Source organism: Bombina bombina, chromosome 12, assembly GCF_027579735.1.
Source record: "Bombina bombina isolate aBomBom1 chromosome 12, aBomBom1.pri, whole genome shotgun sequence".
Taxonomy (NCBI): Eukaryota; Metazoa; Chordata; class Amphibia; order Anura; family Bombinatoridae; genus Bombina; species Bombina bombina.
Window position 1 is genome coordinate 106,814,092 of NC_069510.1, and position 18,311 is coordinate 106,832,402.

The following is an 18,311-nucleotide window of genomic DNA, read 5'->3' on the forward strand; positions in this document are numbered from 1 at the left end:
TCCTTGAAGGCCGCCTCTCATCTCAGGGCATTTTGACAGTATTTCACCACTAGAGGGTGTTAGTTCATGTGTTTCATATAGAGAACCCCTAGGAGCCAGCACTGATTGGTTAAAATGCAAGTCTGTCAAAAGAACTGAAATAAGGGGCAGTTTTCAGAGGCTTAGATACAAGATAATCACAGAGGTAAAAAGTATTTATATAACAGTGTTGGTTATGCAAAACTAGGGAATGGGTGATAAAAGGGATTCTTTTTTTAAACAAATATTCTGGTGTAGACTGTCCCTTTAATATAAAGTGTTTTTGATAGGTGTAGTAAATCAACTTTGCAATATACTTTATTTTGCCCCCTTTCCATTTAATTTAGCTCTGAAAATGTTAGCTTTTCTAATGATCAAAGAAGGAAATGCACACTGCAGACTTATCAAGGCTAACTCCGCTACATCTTTTCATGAACTTTTTTTCTACCAAAAGCCTTGGTTGTCTGCAGTCTAAAGCCCAGGTTGTCTCCTCCAAATGAGGCGAGTGGTGAGTTTGTATATTGAAAAACAAATGAGGCAAACAAGATGTACAATTAAAAAAAAAAATGTTTAGTCTTGGCTGTTATTCTGTAGCAAGATAACTAAAGTGTCTTGTAATTAAAATCTTTTGAAAGTTTTAAATGTTCCCATATAAGTCATTTATAGGGCCAACCATACAACTCTCTACAATGTCAGACAATGTGGCATGGATATTTTACAGTTCTCTATATTGAAGTGCCATAAAACATGTTGAGAACTGTGCATATCCTAAAAGGGCTAATTAAGTAAAAATAATTTGCATAAACAAAATGTTTAAAAATTGCTGGCAAGCATTTTAAAATAATTTTCAAAAATAAGCAAAATTAGTTACAAAGCTAAGCTGTCTGGAGCAGTCTACTCCACCCCCCTTATCAGTGTTTAGACACAGGCATTGTATTTTAACAGCTTCTAGGCCTGCTCCAGCAGATAATCCCTATGCACTTTTGCATTCTACCAAAACAACAATAGATATAGATACAGCCATAGAAGGAAATGTGTGTGGGGGGAGTTAGAGCTTTACAATTCAGAAACTAAAAAGAAAGGGTTAATGGCGAGGCACTGCAGTATACATTTGCAGGTAAAGTCAATAAAGTACATATTATATTTTGTCTCTATCCCAACTTGTTTTATGTCCCTTTAAACTCTAACATCCATACAGCAATCGTCTAATCTTTTTGTTGCCTATCATCACCACTAGGTTTGCAAGCAAGACCCCATATGCTGCAGAACTGGAAAGCTAGAAATTATATATATATTTTATTATTACTATACATACACCCATACATACGTCGTCACATACAGCGACCATTTGTTTAGCGATCCCATTGTTGTGGGATAATTGTTAAATCACATTACCTGGAACACCAGGAAGTTCCGGGCCTTGATCAAGATGCCGAGCTTCTCCAGTTGCTCACTGTATTCTGCCAGTTGGACCACCTTTTTATTGATTTTATATTCTGAGGAACCCCCTTAGTAGCAAAAAGATTATGGTTTAAAAAAAAAGTGGGGTTTTGTACTTAAAAAGGATATTAAATTTTTCCTTTCATGATTTAGGTAGAAAATACAATTTTAAAACAACTTTCCAGTTAACCTCTATTATCAAATTTGCTTTATTCTCTTGGTATCATTTGTTGAAGGAGCAGCAATACACTACTGGTTTCTAACTGAACACATGGGTGAGCCAATGACAATCGGTATATATATGCAGCCACCAATTAGCAGCTAGAACCAAGGTTCTTTGTTGCTCCTGAGCTTTCATAGATAAACCTTTCAGCAAAGGATAACAAGAGAAGGAAGCAAATTAATTAATAGAAGTAAAATTAGAAAGTTGTTTGAACTGATATGCTCTTTCTGAACCATGAAAGAAAAAAAAAAATATGGGTTTCATGTCCTTTTAACAGCTAGATACAATGGTTCACATCTTACCAACAATGACTCTTGAGAAGACCCGATCCTCGCCACTATCCTCACAATACACCATACTGACAAAGGCACGGTTTGCTGCAGGTTTGCCTACGGGCGCCCCGTGTATGAGATCTCTTAAGGTCTTTACTCTCAAGTTACTTGTTTTCTCCCCCAGCACAAAGCTGATGGCGTCCATCAGATTAGACTTTCCTGTAAATGAGAAAAAACTATTATGCAAACGTATACGCTCATGAAAGGTTATGCTACCCCATGACAAACCTCATTTGTGTGCTGTGGTCAGATTTAATAAGAGCATACACACTGGTAAGGTGTCTCTCTCTATGTAAGACATCAGTAGCTAGCTATGGCTTTCCCTGCCTTGTATGGTTTTATCAAGCTCTGCTGGTCCTCCCTTCACCTCATGTAATATTGTAAATTATAGATGTGACAAAGGTCCTCAACAAACATCAAATGAACCTCTAGCAACATTTGACTCACCTAATCACGAAGCCCCTCACGCAAGGGCTCCAAAGCGGCTTCCTCTGCTCAATAACTGGAGCCCACAGTGCCCACAGTGCCCCATTCCCCCGTCGCCCACAGTGCCCCATTCCCCCGTCGCCCACAGTGCCCCATTCCCCCGTCGCCCACAGTGCCCCATTCCCCCGTCGCCCACAGACACAGTGCCCCATACCCATTCCCCCGTCGCCCACAGACACAGTGCCCCATACCCATTCCCCCGTCGCCCACAGACAGTGCCCCATACCCATTCCCCCGTCGCCCACAGACAGTGCCCCATACCCATTCCCCTGTCGCCCACAGACAGTGCCCCATACCCATTCCCCTGTCGCCCACAGACAGTGCCCCATACCCATTCCCCTGTCGCCCACAGACAGTGCCCCATACCCATTCCCCTGTCGCCCACAGACAGTGCCCCATACCCATTCCCCTGTCGCCCACAGACAGTGCCCCATACCCATTCCCCTGTCACCCACAGACAGTGCCCCATACCCATTCCCCTGTCACCCACAGACAGTGCCCCATACCCATTCCCCTGTCACCCACAGACAGTGCCCCATACCCATTCCCCTGTCACCCACAGACAGTGCCCCATACCCATTCCCCTGTCACCCACAGACAGTGCCCCATACCCATTCCCCTGTCACCCACAGACAGTGCCCCATACCCATTCCCCTGTCACCCACAGACAGTGCCCCATACCCATTCCCCTGTCACCCACAGACAGTGCCCCATACCCATTCCCCTGTCACCCACAGACAGTGCCCCATACCCATTCCCCTGTCACCCACAGACAGTGCCCCATACCCATTCCCCTGTCACCCACAGACAGTGCCCCATACCCATTCCCCTGTCACCCACAGACACTGTCATATACCCATTCCCCTGTCACCCACAGACAGTGCCCCACACCCATTCCCGTCCTACAATGTAACCTACAGATACAGTGTCACATACACATTACTCTGTCATACCATGTCACTTACAGATACAATGAACACATTCCCCTGTCATACCATGTCACATATACATTCCCCTATCATACCATGTCACTTACAGATACAATGAACACATTCCCCTGTCATACCATGTCACATATACATTCCCCTATCATACCATGTCACTTACAGATAGTGTCACATATAAATACCCATCATACTATGTCACTTACGGATAGTCACATACACATTCCTCTGTCATACCATGTCACTTACAGATAGTGTTATATACATTCCCCTATCATACCATGTCACATATACATTCCCCTGTCATACCATGTCACTTACAGATACAGTGTCACATATACATTCCCCTATAATACCATGTCACTTACAGATACAGTGTCACATATACATTCCCCTATCATACCATGTCACTTACAGATAGTGTCACATATGCATTCCCCTATCATACCATGTCACTTACAAATACAGTGTCACATATACATTCCCCTATCATACCATGTCACTTACAGATAGTGTCACATATACATTCCCCTATCATACCATGTCACTTACAGATAGGGGAATGTATATGTGACACTATCATACCATGTCACTTACAGATACAGTGTCCCATATACATTCCCTTATCATACCATGTCACTTACAGATAGTGTCACATATACATTCCCATCATACCATGTCACTTACAGATAATGTCACATATACATTCCCATCATACCATGTCACTTACAGATACAGAGTCATATACATTCCCCTATCATACCATGTCATAAACATTTCTCTGTCATACCATGTCACTTACAGATACAGTGTCATATACATTCCCCTATCATACTGTGACACTTACAGACAATGCCACATACACAATCCTCTGTCATATACATTCCCCTATCATACCATGTCACATACACCTTTCTCTGTCATACCATGTCACTTACAGATACAGTGTCATATACATTCCCCTATCATACCATGTCATAAACATTTCTCTGTCATACCATGTCACTTACAGATACAGTGTCATATACATTCCCCTATCATACCATGTCATAAACATTTCTCTGTCATACCATGTCACTTACAGATACAGTGTCATATACATTCCCCTATCATACTGTGACACTTACAGACAATGCCACATACACAATCCTCTGTCATACCGTGACACTTACAGACAATGCCACATACACAATCCTCTGTCATACCATGACACTTAGACACAGTGCCACACATTTCCGTCATACCATGTCACTTACAGATAGTGTCACTTATAAATTCCCTGTCACTTACAGATACAGTGTGACTTATACATTCCCCTGTCACTCACAGTGCCCCACACCCATTCCCGTGTCATACCATGTCACTTATAGTGTCACATACACATCCCCCTATCATACCGTGTCACTTACAGCTACAGTGTCACTTATACATTCCCTGTCATACCGTGTCACTTACGGCTACAGTGTCACTTATACATTCCCTGTCATACCGTGTCACTTACAGCTACAGTGTCACTTATACATTCCCTGTCATACCGTGTCACTTACAGCTACAGTGTCACTTATACATTCCCTGTCATACCGTGTCACTTACAGCTACAGTGTCACTTATACATTCCCTGTCATACCGTGTCTTACAGCTAGTGTCACGTATACATTCCCTGTCATACCGTGTCACTTACAGCTACAGTGTCACTTATACATGCCCTGTCATACCATGTCACTTACAGCTAGTGTCACTTATACATGCCCTGTCATACCATGTCACTTACAGTGTCACTTATGCATTCCCTGTCATACCGTGTCACTTACAGATAGTGTCACTTATACATTCCCTGTCATAACGTGTCACTTACAGATACAGTGTCACTTAAACATCCCCTGTCATACCGTGTCACTTACAGATACAGTGTCACTTATGCATCCCCTGACATACCGTGTCACTTACAGCTACAGTATCACTTATACATTCCCTGTCATACCGTGTCACTTACGGCTACAGTGTCACTTATACATTCCCTGTCATACCGTGTCACTTACAGCTACAGTGTCACTTATACATTCCCTGTCATACCATGACACTTACAGATACAGTGTCACTTATACATTCCCTGTCATACCATGACACTTACAGCTACAGTGTCACTTATACATCCCCTGTCATACCGTGTCACTTACAGCTACAGTGTCACTTATACATTCCATGTCATACCGTGTCACTTACGGCTACAGTGTCACTTATACATTCCCTGTCATACCATGTCACTTACAGCTAAAGTGTCAGATACATTCCCTGTCATACCGTGTCACTTACAGATAGAGTGTCACTTATGCATTCCCTGTCACTTACAGCTACAGTGTCACTTATGCATTTCCTGTCATACCATGTCCCTTACAGCTACAGTGTCACTTATACATTTCCTGTCATACCATGTCACTTACAGATACAGTGTCACTTATACATTTCCTGTCATACCATGTCACTTACAGATACAGTGGCACTTATACATCCCCTGTCATACCATGTCACTTATACATCCCCTGACATAACATGTCACTTATACATCCCCTGTCATACCATGTCACTTACAGATAGTGTCACGTATACATTCCCTGTCACTTATGCATTCCCTGTCATACCATGTCTCTTACAGATACAGTGTCACTTATACATTCCCTGTCATACCATGTCACTTACAGATAGTGTCACGTATACATTCCCTGTCACTTATGCATTCCCTGTCATACCATGTCACTTACAGATACAGTGTCACTTATACATTCCCTGTCATACCATGTCACTTACAGATACAGTGTCACTTAAACATTCCCTGTCATCCCAGAGGCAGAAATTTTTTTTTATTTTCTGCAATGAGTTTTTTTTAGTGAAAAATTTTCTGCAGATCATTTTTAAATAAAATTCCATTTTAAATTAGGAAGTTACACTAAGGCCCCAGTTTAATTGCAATGTGTTGGTTAACTGAAGAATAAAGCAATTTTTAATGTTTTATAATATAGTGCAGTAGTTGAAAATTGCATTGCAAGTTAGCTGCATACAAAAAAAAGAAATTTTAAAATGTCTGTTTCCTTTTCTCTCGGTCTAACATAGAAACGAAGTAATAAAAAGATTCTGTGCTCTTACATTCAGAATAAACAGTTTCGCAGACTGGGAAAGGCTATAGGGTGGGTTTGAAAAAATCTCTGAGAGACAGTCAAAAAGCAATGTGCTGCTGCTTTGCAGCGCTATTGCACGTTTGTCTGCTCACTTCAAACATCACTTTGCCCTGGATTCACTATGTTAAGGAAAATTTACACAGTGCAGCCAGAGCACAGCTCTGTTTGAAGAGAACTGTCTAATGTGGAGCAGCACTACAAAGTTCAAGCGCTAACAGTTCCTGCATGTGTCCTGTTCTTTCTGCAGACATGCTGCATTTTCTGCGATGACATCTCACATCACTGTATGTTCTGTCTTGGGGCCTGTCATACCATGTCACTTACAGATGCAGTGTCACTTATACATCCCCTGACATAACATGTCACTTACAGATGCAGTGTCACTTATACATCCCCTGTCATACCATGTCACTTACAGATACAGTGTCACGTATACATTCCCTGTCACTTATGCATTCCCTGTCATACCATGTCACTTACAGATAGTGTCACTTATACATTCACTGTCATACCATGTCACTTACAGATACAGTGTCACTTATACATTCCCTGTCATACCATGTCACTTATACATTCCCTGCATGTCCCTTACAGATACAGTGTCACTTATGCATTCCCTGTCACTTACAGATACAGTGTCTTATACATTCCCTGACATACCATGTCACTTACAGCTACAGTGTCACTTATACATTCCCTGTCACTTACAAATACAGTGTCACTAATACATTCCCTGTCATACCATGTCACTTACAGATACAGTGTCACTTATACATCCCCTGTCATACCATGTCACTTAGATACAGTGTCACTTATACATCCCCTGTCATACCATGTCACTTAGATACAGTGTCACTTATACATTCCATGTGATACCATGTCACTTACAGATAGTATCACATACACATTACTCTGTCATACTGTGACACTTACGCATAAATTGTTACATACACATTCCCCTGTGATACCATGTCACTTACAGATACAGCGTGACATATACATTACCTGTCATACCAGGCCATTTACAGATAGTGTCACATATATATTCCCTTGTCATACCATCTCACTGACAGATACAGTGTCACTTATACATTGCCTGCCACACCAGGCCATTTACAGATACAGTGTCACATATATATTCCCTTGTCATACCATCTCACTTACAGATACAGTGTCACTTATACATTGCCTGCCACACCAGGCCATTTACAGATAGTGTCACATATATATTCCCTTGTCATACCATCTCACTGACAGATACAGTGTCACTTATACATTGCCTGTCATACCAGGCCATTTACAGATAAGGTGTCCCATATATATTACCCTGTCATACCATGTCACTTGCAGATACAGTGTCACATACATCCCCTGTCATACCATGTCACAGATACAGTGTCACTTATACATCCCCTGTCATACCATGTCACTTACAGATACAGTGTCACTTATACATTGCCTGCCACACCAGGCCATTTACAGATACAGTGTCACATATATATTCCCTTGTCATACCATCTCACTTACAGATACAGTGTCACTTATACATTGCCTGCCACACCAGGCCACTTACAGATACAGTGTCACATATATATTCCCTTGTCATACCATCTCACTTACAGATACAGTGTCACTTATACATTGCCTGTCATACCAGGCCATTTACAGATAAGGTGTCACATATATATTACCCTGTTACCATGTCACTTGCAGATACAGTGTCACATATACATTACCTGTCATACCAGGCCATTTACAGATAGTGTCACATATATATTCCCTGGTCATACCATCTCACTGACAGATACAGTGCCACTTATACATTGCCTGCCACACCAGGCCATTTACAGATACAGTGTCACATATATATTCCCTTGTCATACAATGTCACGTACAGATACAGTGTCACTTATACATTGCCTGTCATACCAGGCCATTTACAGATAAGGTGTCACATATATATCACCCTGTCATACCATGTCACTTGCAGATACAGTGTCACTTATACATCCCCTGTCATACCATGTCACTTACAGATACAGTGTCACTTATACATCCCCTGTCATACCATGTCACTTACAGATACAGTGTCACTTATACATCCCCTGTCATACCATGTCACTTACAGATACAGTGTCACTTATACATCCCCTGTCATACCATGTCACTTACAGATACAGTGTCACTTATACATCCCCTGTCATACCATGTCACTTACAGATACAGTGTCACTTATACATCCCCTGTCATACCATGTCACGTACAGATACAGTGTCACTTATACATCCCCTGTCATACCATGTCACGTACAGATACAGTGTCACTTATACATCCCCTGTCATACCATGTCACGTACAGATACAGTGTCACTTATACATCCCCTGTCATACCATGTCACTTACAGATACAGTGTCACTTATACATCCCCTGTCATACCATGTCACTTACAGATACAGTGTCACTTATACATCCCCTGTCATACCATGTCACTTACAGATACAGTGTCACTTATACATCCCCTGTCATACCATGTCACGTACAGATACAGTGTCACTTATACATCCCCTGTCATACCATGTCACTTACAGATACAGTGTCACTTATACATCCCCTGTCATACCATGTCACTTACAGATACAGTGTCACTTATACATCCCCTGTCATACCATGTCACTTACAGATACAGTGTCACTTATACATCCCCTGTCATACCATGTCACTTACAGATACAGTGTCACTTATACATCCCCTGTCATACCATGTCACTTACAGATACAGTGTCACTTATACATCCCCTGTCATACCATGTCACTGACAGATACAGTGTCACTTATACATCCCCTGTCATACCATGTCACTTACAGATACAGTGTCACTTATACATCCCCTGTCATACCATGTCACTTACAGATACAGTGTCACTTATACATCCCCTGTCATACCATGTCACTTACAGATACAGTGTCACTTATACATCCCCTGTCATACCATCTCACTTACAGATAGTGTCACTTATACATTGCCTGTCATACCAGGCCATTTACAGATAAGGTGTCACATATATATCACCCTGTCATACCATGTCACTTGCAGATACATACCATGTCACATGCGCACTCTCACAAGTGTCATATACAGTATCACACCCACAGACTGTCAAAACAGTGGTCGCCAGGAGCGCCTCATATCCGTAGTTATCCCCGTTACTCACCAGAACCATTGGGCCCGATGATAGCCGTAAACCTGCGGAACGGGCCAATTATCTGGCGACCCTTGTACGACTTGAAGTTCTCAATCTCTATAAGCTTGAGGAAACCCATGATTTCGGCGGAGGTAAACTCGCGACCCGCCTAAGTCCGTGTGACCGGTCCCCTCGCACCAGAGCCCGGGGAGGTAAACAAGCCGCCAAATCCCGCAGCCCAAACTCAGCGCGCCTTCTACTGACGTCACCGGCGTGTCTGCGAGAATACGTGACGTGCTACGTCATTAGGACTGTTTTACGTCACTGGCTGCTGGGTGCCATCTTGGTACTCATGGTGCATGTAGTGGTCTATCCACTGAACCTAAACTCAGGTGTTGTCTTTCTACACCTGATGTATAACTGTAGTTGATAGACTATGTAATGATATGGCAATATACGTCAATAAAGAACTGTGGGAGACATTCTTTTTATACAATAGCCTACTGTCCTTACTTCCCTTATGGGTTACTGTGAATCATCTCAGCTGGGGCGGGCGGGGCCACAACAATATTGTGCATAGGAACATGCTTTTCCAGTGTTCTGTCAATTTTTGCTACCCATCGCTACGTCACTGCATTGCACATATGTTGTAAAACAGGTGTGGAATGTGTGCTCATGCCCACTGAGAGGGGTAGCAAAATGTGACGGATAGCATTAGCAAATATTGACGCTCTTGTCTGCTCATGCGCGCTGCATGCACCCTCCACATAATCCATATGTTAATAAAAATAATCAAACTGTTACTCCAACAGTAATGTGCAGCTCCATATGTCATAACAAAGATTACTCCTAAATGAACTAATTGTACAGTTTAGTTCATTTTATTTACATATGGAGGGCACGTACAGCGCGCATGAGCAGGCAAAGCGTCAATGTTTGCCACTAGCTGCATATTTGAGTCTACACCAGAATTTGAATGGTTTAAAAAGATAATCACTTTATTACCCATTCCCCAGTTTTGCATAACTAACACAGTTAAATTAATATATGTTTTACCTCTGTGATTACCTTTTATCTAAGCTTCTGCAGACTGCCCCCTTATCTCGGTGCTTTTGAAAGACATGCAGTTTAGCCAATCAGTAAAGACTCCTAAATAACTCCACGGGAGTGAGCACAATGTTATCTATATCCACACACATGAACGAGTACTGTCTAACTGAGAAAAACTTTCAAAATGCTCTGAGCTAAGGGGCGGTTTTCAGCGGTTTAGAAATCAGTTTGAAGCCTACCTAGGTTTAGCTTTTCAAAAATACCACCAAGGGAACAAAGCAAATTTCATGATAAAAGTCAGTTGGAAAGTTGTTTAAAATCGCATGCCCTATCTGAATCATGAAAGTTTAATTTTGACTAGACTGTCCCTTTAATTTTATTTAGATATGGATGGCGTGAGCAGCGCATGAGTAAACAAAGCGTCAATATTTGCTACCCCTCTCAGTGCGCATGAGCGTGCATACATCACTGCATTCCACACATGCTTTTTACAACATATGTGAAATGCAGTGACGTAAGCGTGCACATGAGAGGAGTAACAAAATTTGACGGTTAACAAAAATCAACAGAACACCGGCTATGTGGAGCAGGTTCACATAAGCAAGTCTGCTGCCACATATTTAAGGAGCAGAAACTGCTTTTTTTCTCTCCACCTCCTCAGAAGTGACAAAATCAATCACCCCAGCACTCACTTGTTCAGTTTGATTCACATACCCTGCTCAAGCGCATTGCATAAGAATCCTCTGGTGCAATTATACATTTTGCTGTGTAATGAAACATCGCAAGTGGCGATTTCAGGCAGACAGATTCACTGCAGGGATGGTAAATTTACCACAGAATCTAATTATAAACAAATGATCATTTAAACTCAACCCTAGTAGCTTTGGTTCCTGAGTTATGCTGCATGTTTATTTATACTAATTTATGCTCATGAGCATGGCCAGTATCTTTATTTTTACAAGAAAGCTGACAACTATTTACACACTTTGTGGTCTATTCTTCAGATCATACTATAGATAAACGTGTTCACACTATGAGATAAAGGTCACTAAGCAAATCATTTGGGTCTCCTGTCTCATCACATAGTAGCCTCAGACATCTCGCAAGTTTACTTTTTGCTATGCAATTCCTTTTGTGTTACCCGTGCTGGCTGTGGGCCTTTAGTGGTCCTGTTATCTTCTAAGCATTAAAATAAATATGCAATATCCCTTATTTATTGTTGTTTTAATAATACCAAACATATTCTGCTGAATGAATCCTTCTGTCCAACATTTAAAAAAGAAAGTGAATTTAAGTAAAATAAATATTAAGAGATGGACTCCTGTGTGACATCATCCGATATGCAAATTAATGCACAATATGAATTAATATACACTCAATATTTAATCCTCCATGAAATGCTTAACTATGCATAGTTAAAAAAAAAAAAAAAAAAAAAACATACACAACTGTGGGATGCTTCTGGGGGCATCCATAATGGCTAACTTAGTTTGAGGCTGTCAAGATAGGCTGGTCAATCTGTTATTTATCTCTCATTAAAGATACCATCCACTTTCAATAGATAAAGATTCAGTCATACTGTTATGTGTTGAACAGCTTGATATACATTTGACAGAGAGTTTGAGCATTTAGCACCAGATCAGAAAGGGCACTGTGGTGGCAATGGTGAACAGAACTTATCCACTCCCACCCCTTGGTGCCCCAGGTAAAGTAGCTGGAACGGCGCCTTTGACAAAGCAGTTGGCGAAACGCGCATCAGGTGTTCGCACTGCTTCTCTCCTCATAATTTTATGTTAATAATATGTTGGCCTTAATTGGCACATAACGACTAGCTGGTGGCTTATAACTTAGATAACGACAATGATATAGAAAATCTAGGTATTGGGAACTTAGTAGGGCTGAGTTAAAACTATAATGGATTTGAGGGTTAAACCGAAACTAGTTTTACAAGTTCTGGATAATAATGGTTCAGAGGTACTAGTATAAGGTAACCTATATGGAAAGCAACACAGGTACCTACACAGTAATAGTTAATTTTGTCCTGTTTTTTTGCTTATTCCCCTAATTTCCCCTAAATATCTGCAATTTTAGTTAACTACGGTATCTGGTATACCACCTTTTAATCTACTCGCACCTTAATAGAACCATATTGGCTAATAGGGGCTTTGTCCCTCCTTGTTTTTGAGAGAAGCTAGTGATAATTTTACAAGTGTGTTTTCTCTCTTTAACACACTTTTTGTGGTTTTGTTCTTTTAAATAAACTTTCATTTTCTTCTATTAGGTAGTAGATGACACTAACATTTAGTGTCATCTCTTCTATATACACGCACTTACAGTTCGTGGTTATCACATTATTTGAAACCTATTGGTAATAGAAATCTCAACTCCTGAGATACAAATTACTATTGATTATATGTATTTAAGACCGGTCTTTTTGTAACATATCTCCACATTATATATAGGTACTTGATCCAGCTTGTTGGCCTAGGATCATTTCAACTTTTGTGGTCCAATATAGCTAATTGTACTGATAAATCTGTGACATGTGTATGATGTGTATACCCTGTTTTAATTCATTTTGTCTAAATTTTTAATCAAAATCTAATAAAAGTTATATTTTATGTGTTTAGGGTCCTCCAGCTTACTCCTTGTGATATACATTTCTAGAATCTTAATTTAAGTGTGCCACTCAATACCTCTTTTCTCTCTCCTTCCTTTTTTGTGAAAGTAGCTGGAACAGTCTATCACTTCTAAAGTTTGATCAATTTACTTCGTTCTTGGGTCACTTGCAGAATTGCAAAGTGCTCCAGTCTTCGTCTGAGAGAGAGGACTTCATTAGATGATCGTCAGGAGGCTGTTAGGATCAGTTATGTTCTGGTGGATTTGGGACTCTGGTCAAGTGTGTGGGGGTCTGGCTTATCAGCATGCATAGACTTCAGGACACCTAGAGTGATGCTTGGCTCCTCTTTTTTTCTTGTTTATTTATTATTCAACACTCAATACAGAAAGAGGAAAAATAAAGAGACATACATTGACATATAGCAACACAACATAGTGTTGCAAACAAAATAACAAAGAAAAACATGAACATGTAATTTATACAGCAAATTATGTCAGCCAAGTCTGCATGCTACTGCAAACTAAACTACACATCATATAATTTCTGAAATAGAATATAAAGCAACCATCAGGAGCTATATTTAGTAGAGTGTTGATATTTATGTTTTTTAAAGAAAAAAGAAATAGATTCAGTAAAAATAAAATAAAACACATTTCATTGATAGGGCGAGTATTACAGACATAGTGGAGCTGTTGTAAACAGAAAAATAATCTATACTCTTAATCTCAATGGAATTGTAGAAAAAACACATATTGTGTAATCATATATAGAAAGACCCTAAATGTTACCCCAAAAGGTAATACAAGAGATTAAGACTCATAAATTTGTTAGAATAAAAAGATACAATTGCATATAATCCCGCCAAATCAATAACTCAATAAGCTGTGTGCACACTAAACCGCTGACTACAAGTTCCCCATTCCCTTTGACTAAATATGAAGATGACTTTCCCAGTTCGCTAACCATTTCTATGATACCCTCCCCACCATAATGTTCAGACTCCCTGAAACTTGTTAGTAATTATTTGTTTGGCTTATATAGTTGTATACAGCTGTTATTTCTTCTACTGGAGTCTAAGGTACACGTTAGGATGGATGGTCTTCACTTATTATTAGGTTTCAAACAGACATGCATAGACCAGGTATAATACGCATATCCTCTACTTATGTAGAACTTTTTACAGGGTGCTCTAGGAAATCCTGAATTAGCATTGCTTGGAGATATTTTGGGATGCAGCATACCCAACAATTAATAGTATATAGCGTTGATATCATCCCATTAGCCATTGCTAGCATATTTTAGATATTTGATGTTATTGATCTTGGATGTAAATTTTAGCTTCTCATCTGGATCATAGATTAGTCCATATTTTAGATAGTTATGCTTATTCTCATAATGTCTGTTTACTGAATGAGAGGTACTGTTTGTGATAGGTATGAGCTATCTACGGTGTGTGCTAGGTACTGTGTGTGATAGGTATGTGCTAGGTACTGTGTGTGCTAGGTATGTGCTAGGTACTGCTTGTGCTAGGTACTGCTTGTGCTGGGTACTGCATGAGCTGAGTACTGCTTGTGCTATGTGCTAGGTACGATATGTGCTAGGTACTGTATGTGCTAGGTACTGTGTGTCCTAGGTATGTTCTAGGTACTTTGTGTGCTAGGTATGTGCTAGGTACTGTGTATGCTAGGTATGTGCTAGGTACTATGGGAGCTAGATATGTGCTAGGTACTGTGTGTGATAGGTATGTGCTAAGTACTGTGTGTGCTAGGTATGTGCTAGGTACTGTGTGTGCTGGGTACTGCTTGTGCTATGTGCTTGGTACTGTGTGTGCTAGGTACTGTGTGTGCTAGGTATGTGCTAGGTACTGTGTGTGCTGGGTACTGCTTGTGTTGGGTACTGCTTGTGCTATGTGCTTGGTACGGTATGTGCTAGGTACTGTATGTGCTAGGTACTGTGTATGCTAGGCATGTGCCAGGTACTGTGTGGGCTAGGTATGTGTTAGGTACTGTGTGGGATAGGTATGTGCCAGGTACTGTGTGGGCTAGGTATGTGTTAGGTACTGTGTGGGCTAGGTATGTGCCAGGTACTGTGTGGGCTAGGTATGTGCCAGGTACTGTGTGGGCTAGGTATGTGCCACGTACTGTGTGTGCTAGGTATGTGCCAGGTACTGTGTGTGCTAGGTATGTGCTAGGTACTGTGTGGGCTAGGTATGTGCTAGGCACTATGTGGGCTAGGTATGTGCTAGGTACTGTGTGTGCTAGGTATGTGCTAGGTACTGTGTGGGCTAGGCATGTGCTAGGTACTGTGTGTGCTATGCATGTGCTAGGCACTGTGTGGGCTAGGCATGTGCTAGGCACTGTGTGGGCTAGGCATGTGCTAGGTACTGTGTGTGCTAGGTATGTGCTAGGTACTGTGTGTGCTAGGTATGTGCTAGGTACTGTGTGTGCTAGGTATGTGCTAGGTACTGTGTGTGCTAGGTATGTCCTAGGCACTGTGTGTGCTAGGTATGTGCTAGGTACTGTATGTGCTAGGTACTGTGTGTGCTAGGCATGTGCTAGGTACTGTGTGTGCTAGGTATGTCCTAGGCACTGTGTGTGCTAGGTACTGTGTGTGCTAGGTATGTGCTAGGTACTGTATGTGCTAGGTACTGTGTGGGCTAGGCATGTGCTAGGTACTGTGTGTGCTAGGTATGTGCTAGGTACTGTGTGTGCTAGGTATGTGCTAGGTACTGTGTGTGCTAGGTATGTGCTAGGTACTGTGTGTGCTAGGTATGTGCTAGGCACTGTGTGTGCTAGGTATGTGCTAGGCACTGTGTGTGCTAGGTATGTGCTAGGCACTGTGTGTGCTAGGTATGTGCTAGGTACGGTGGGTGCTAGGTATGTGCTAGGTACAGTGGGTGCTAGGTATGTGCTAGGTACAGTGGGTGCTAGGTATGTGCTAGGAACGGTGGGTGCTAGGTATGTGCTAGGTACGGTGGGTGCTAGGTATGTGCTAGGTACAGTGGGTGCTAGGTATGTGCTAGATACGGTGTGGACTAGGTATGTGCTAGGCACGGTGTGGGCTAGGTATGTGCTAGGTATGTGCTAGCTACTGTGTGTGCTAGGTATGTGCTAGGTACTGTGTGTGCCGGGTGCTGTGTGTCCCGGGTGTTGTGTGTGCTGGATGTGTCAGGTGCTGTATGTGCTGGCTGCCGTTTGTATCAGGTGCTGTATGTACCATGTGCGGTATGGGCCAGGTACTGAAGGGGCTAGGTACAGAGCATGCTAGGTGCTATATATATTAGTTACAGCTGGTGTTAGGTACTGTCTTGCTGTGCACCGTATGTCCTAGGTACTGAGTGTGCTAGGCATTTGTGTGATGGGTATTGTGTGCCCTAGGCACTGAGTTTGCTGGTTACTGTTTGGGCTAGGTTAAGTGAGTTTTGGGTACGGTTGGTACTGGGTGTGGTGGGCCCTAAATACAGTGTGTGCTAGACGCATTCTCAAGACCCCTTTGAAACCTTCCTATCTATGCTACCTCCTTCATGTTGCTTTGTTTAGGTATCTTCGTCTATATTTATAGTACACAGAGAGATTGATGTAATACTTTGTATAGCTGGAATGGAATTTTCTCTTATTTATAGTACACAGAGAGATTGATATAATACTTTGTACAGCTGGATTGTAATTCTCTCTTCCTGAAATGTGAAAATGTCCTTAATATTGGCCTTTGGAGTACTTAACGTCACACGCTCTAGCTATAGTTCCTCTTCCCCCCCATACTCAGAGCCCATATTAGGGTTCAATTTTCACCCCAAACTCCCTCATATATCAATGTTTTGATAGCATTTGTGTCCGGACCTGCGTGTCCGATCCTTTGTTTGTGTCTATCAGAGCAGGGGACCTGCGTGTCCCCATTGTTATTTCTAATTAAAAAAACAAATAAAATTTATATTAAAAAAAATATATAAAAAAATAAAAAATAATAACTCAAATAACATATTCAAGAATCAAACAAACAATAACTAAGAAAATTCTTTTAAATATAAAAATATAAAAATTAATAGTTGTAGAGTTCCTATATCTACCTGGATTACATAGAAAAAATATATATTGACACTCTAGTTGAATTTCTTGATCCAATGCCATCTTCAACCAAAAATTTACTTTAGCCCAAAATTGCTTGATTCTTGGACATAACCAAAAACAATGGGTTAAATCAGCCTGGATATTACTGTATTTAGGACATTTAATAGGTTTATTTGGAAACAATTTGCTTACCAGGAAAGGAGTCACATCCTGTTAATAGGTGTACAATGAGATTATATCCATGAAACCAATAAGGAGGCCTTCCTTGCAAGCCTAAAACTTTTTTGGATAACTTCCAAGGTAATCGACGGGAAGTCGGTAGGAAAGGACGTTCAAATATTTTTGGTCCAAGCCATTTATCAAAATGTTATAGAGAAAATAAATGGAATGTTTCACTTGCTTGTAAAGATTTATAACAAGTTCCAGGTTTCCTAGTCCCCAGCTAAGATTAGATTTTCTCATTAACTCAGTAAGATAGTGTCTCAGTTGTAAATATGCAAAGAAATCATGTTTGTGTATAGAAAACTCTAAAGTGCCCTAAAGGTTCTAGACCCTGATCCATAGCTTGGGCCACATATTTAAAAACTAAGGCGGCCCAGGCTCCTTATCTAATACGGTGGGCCCTGGATCAGTTCAGGGAAAGACTGGGCCGGCTGGACACCAAACTACTCTCATGATCTGCTGAGATTTAAAGGGATAGTAAAGTCTAAATTAAACTTTAATGATTCAGATAGGGCATGTAATTTTGAACAACTTTCTAATTTACTTGTATCATCA

General features: G+C 41.0%; 1 protein-coding gene across 1 annotated transcript in view; it reads right to left on the minus strand.

Annotated features, from left to right (window-relative positions):
* SMC1A (structural maintenance of chromosomes 1A) overlaps positions 1 to 10,060 on the minus strand; it is a 68,738-nt gene extending 58,678 nt beyond the window's left edge. The window contains exons 1-3 of the mRNA XM_053695814.1: positions 9,828 to 10,060; positions 1,984 to 2,172; positions 1,414 to 1,526 (exon numbers count right to left, since the gene is read on the minus strand). Of these exons, the coding sequence (XP_053551789.1) occupies positions 1,414 to 1,526; positions 1,984 to 2,172; positions 9,828 to 9,936 (411 nt within the window). The 5' untranslated portion in view covers positions 9,937 to 10,060. The remainder of the gene's footprint in view (positions 1 to 1,413; positions 1,527 to 1,983; positions 2,173 to 9,827) is intronic.
* Positions 10,061 to 18,311: the final 8,251 nt, after the last annotated feature.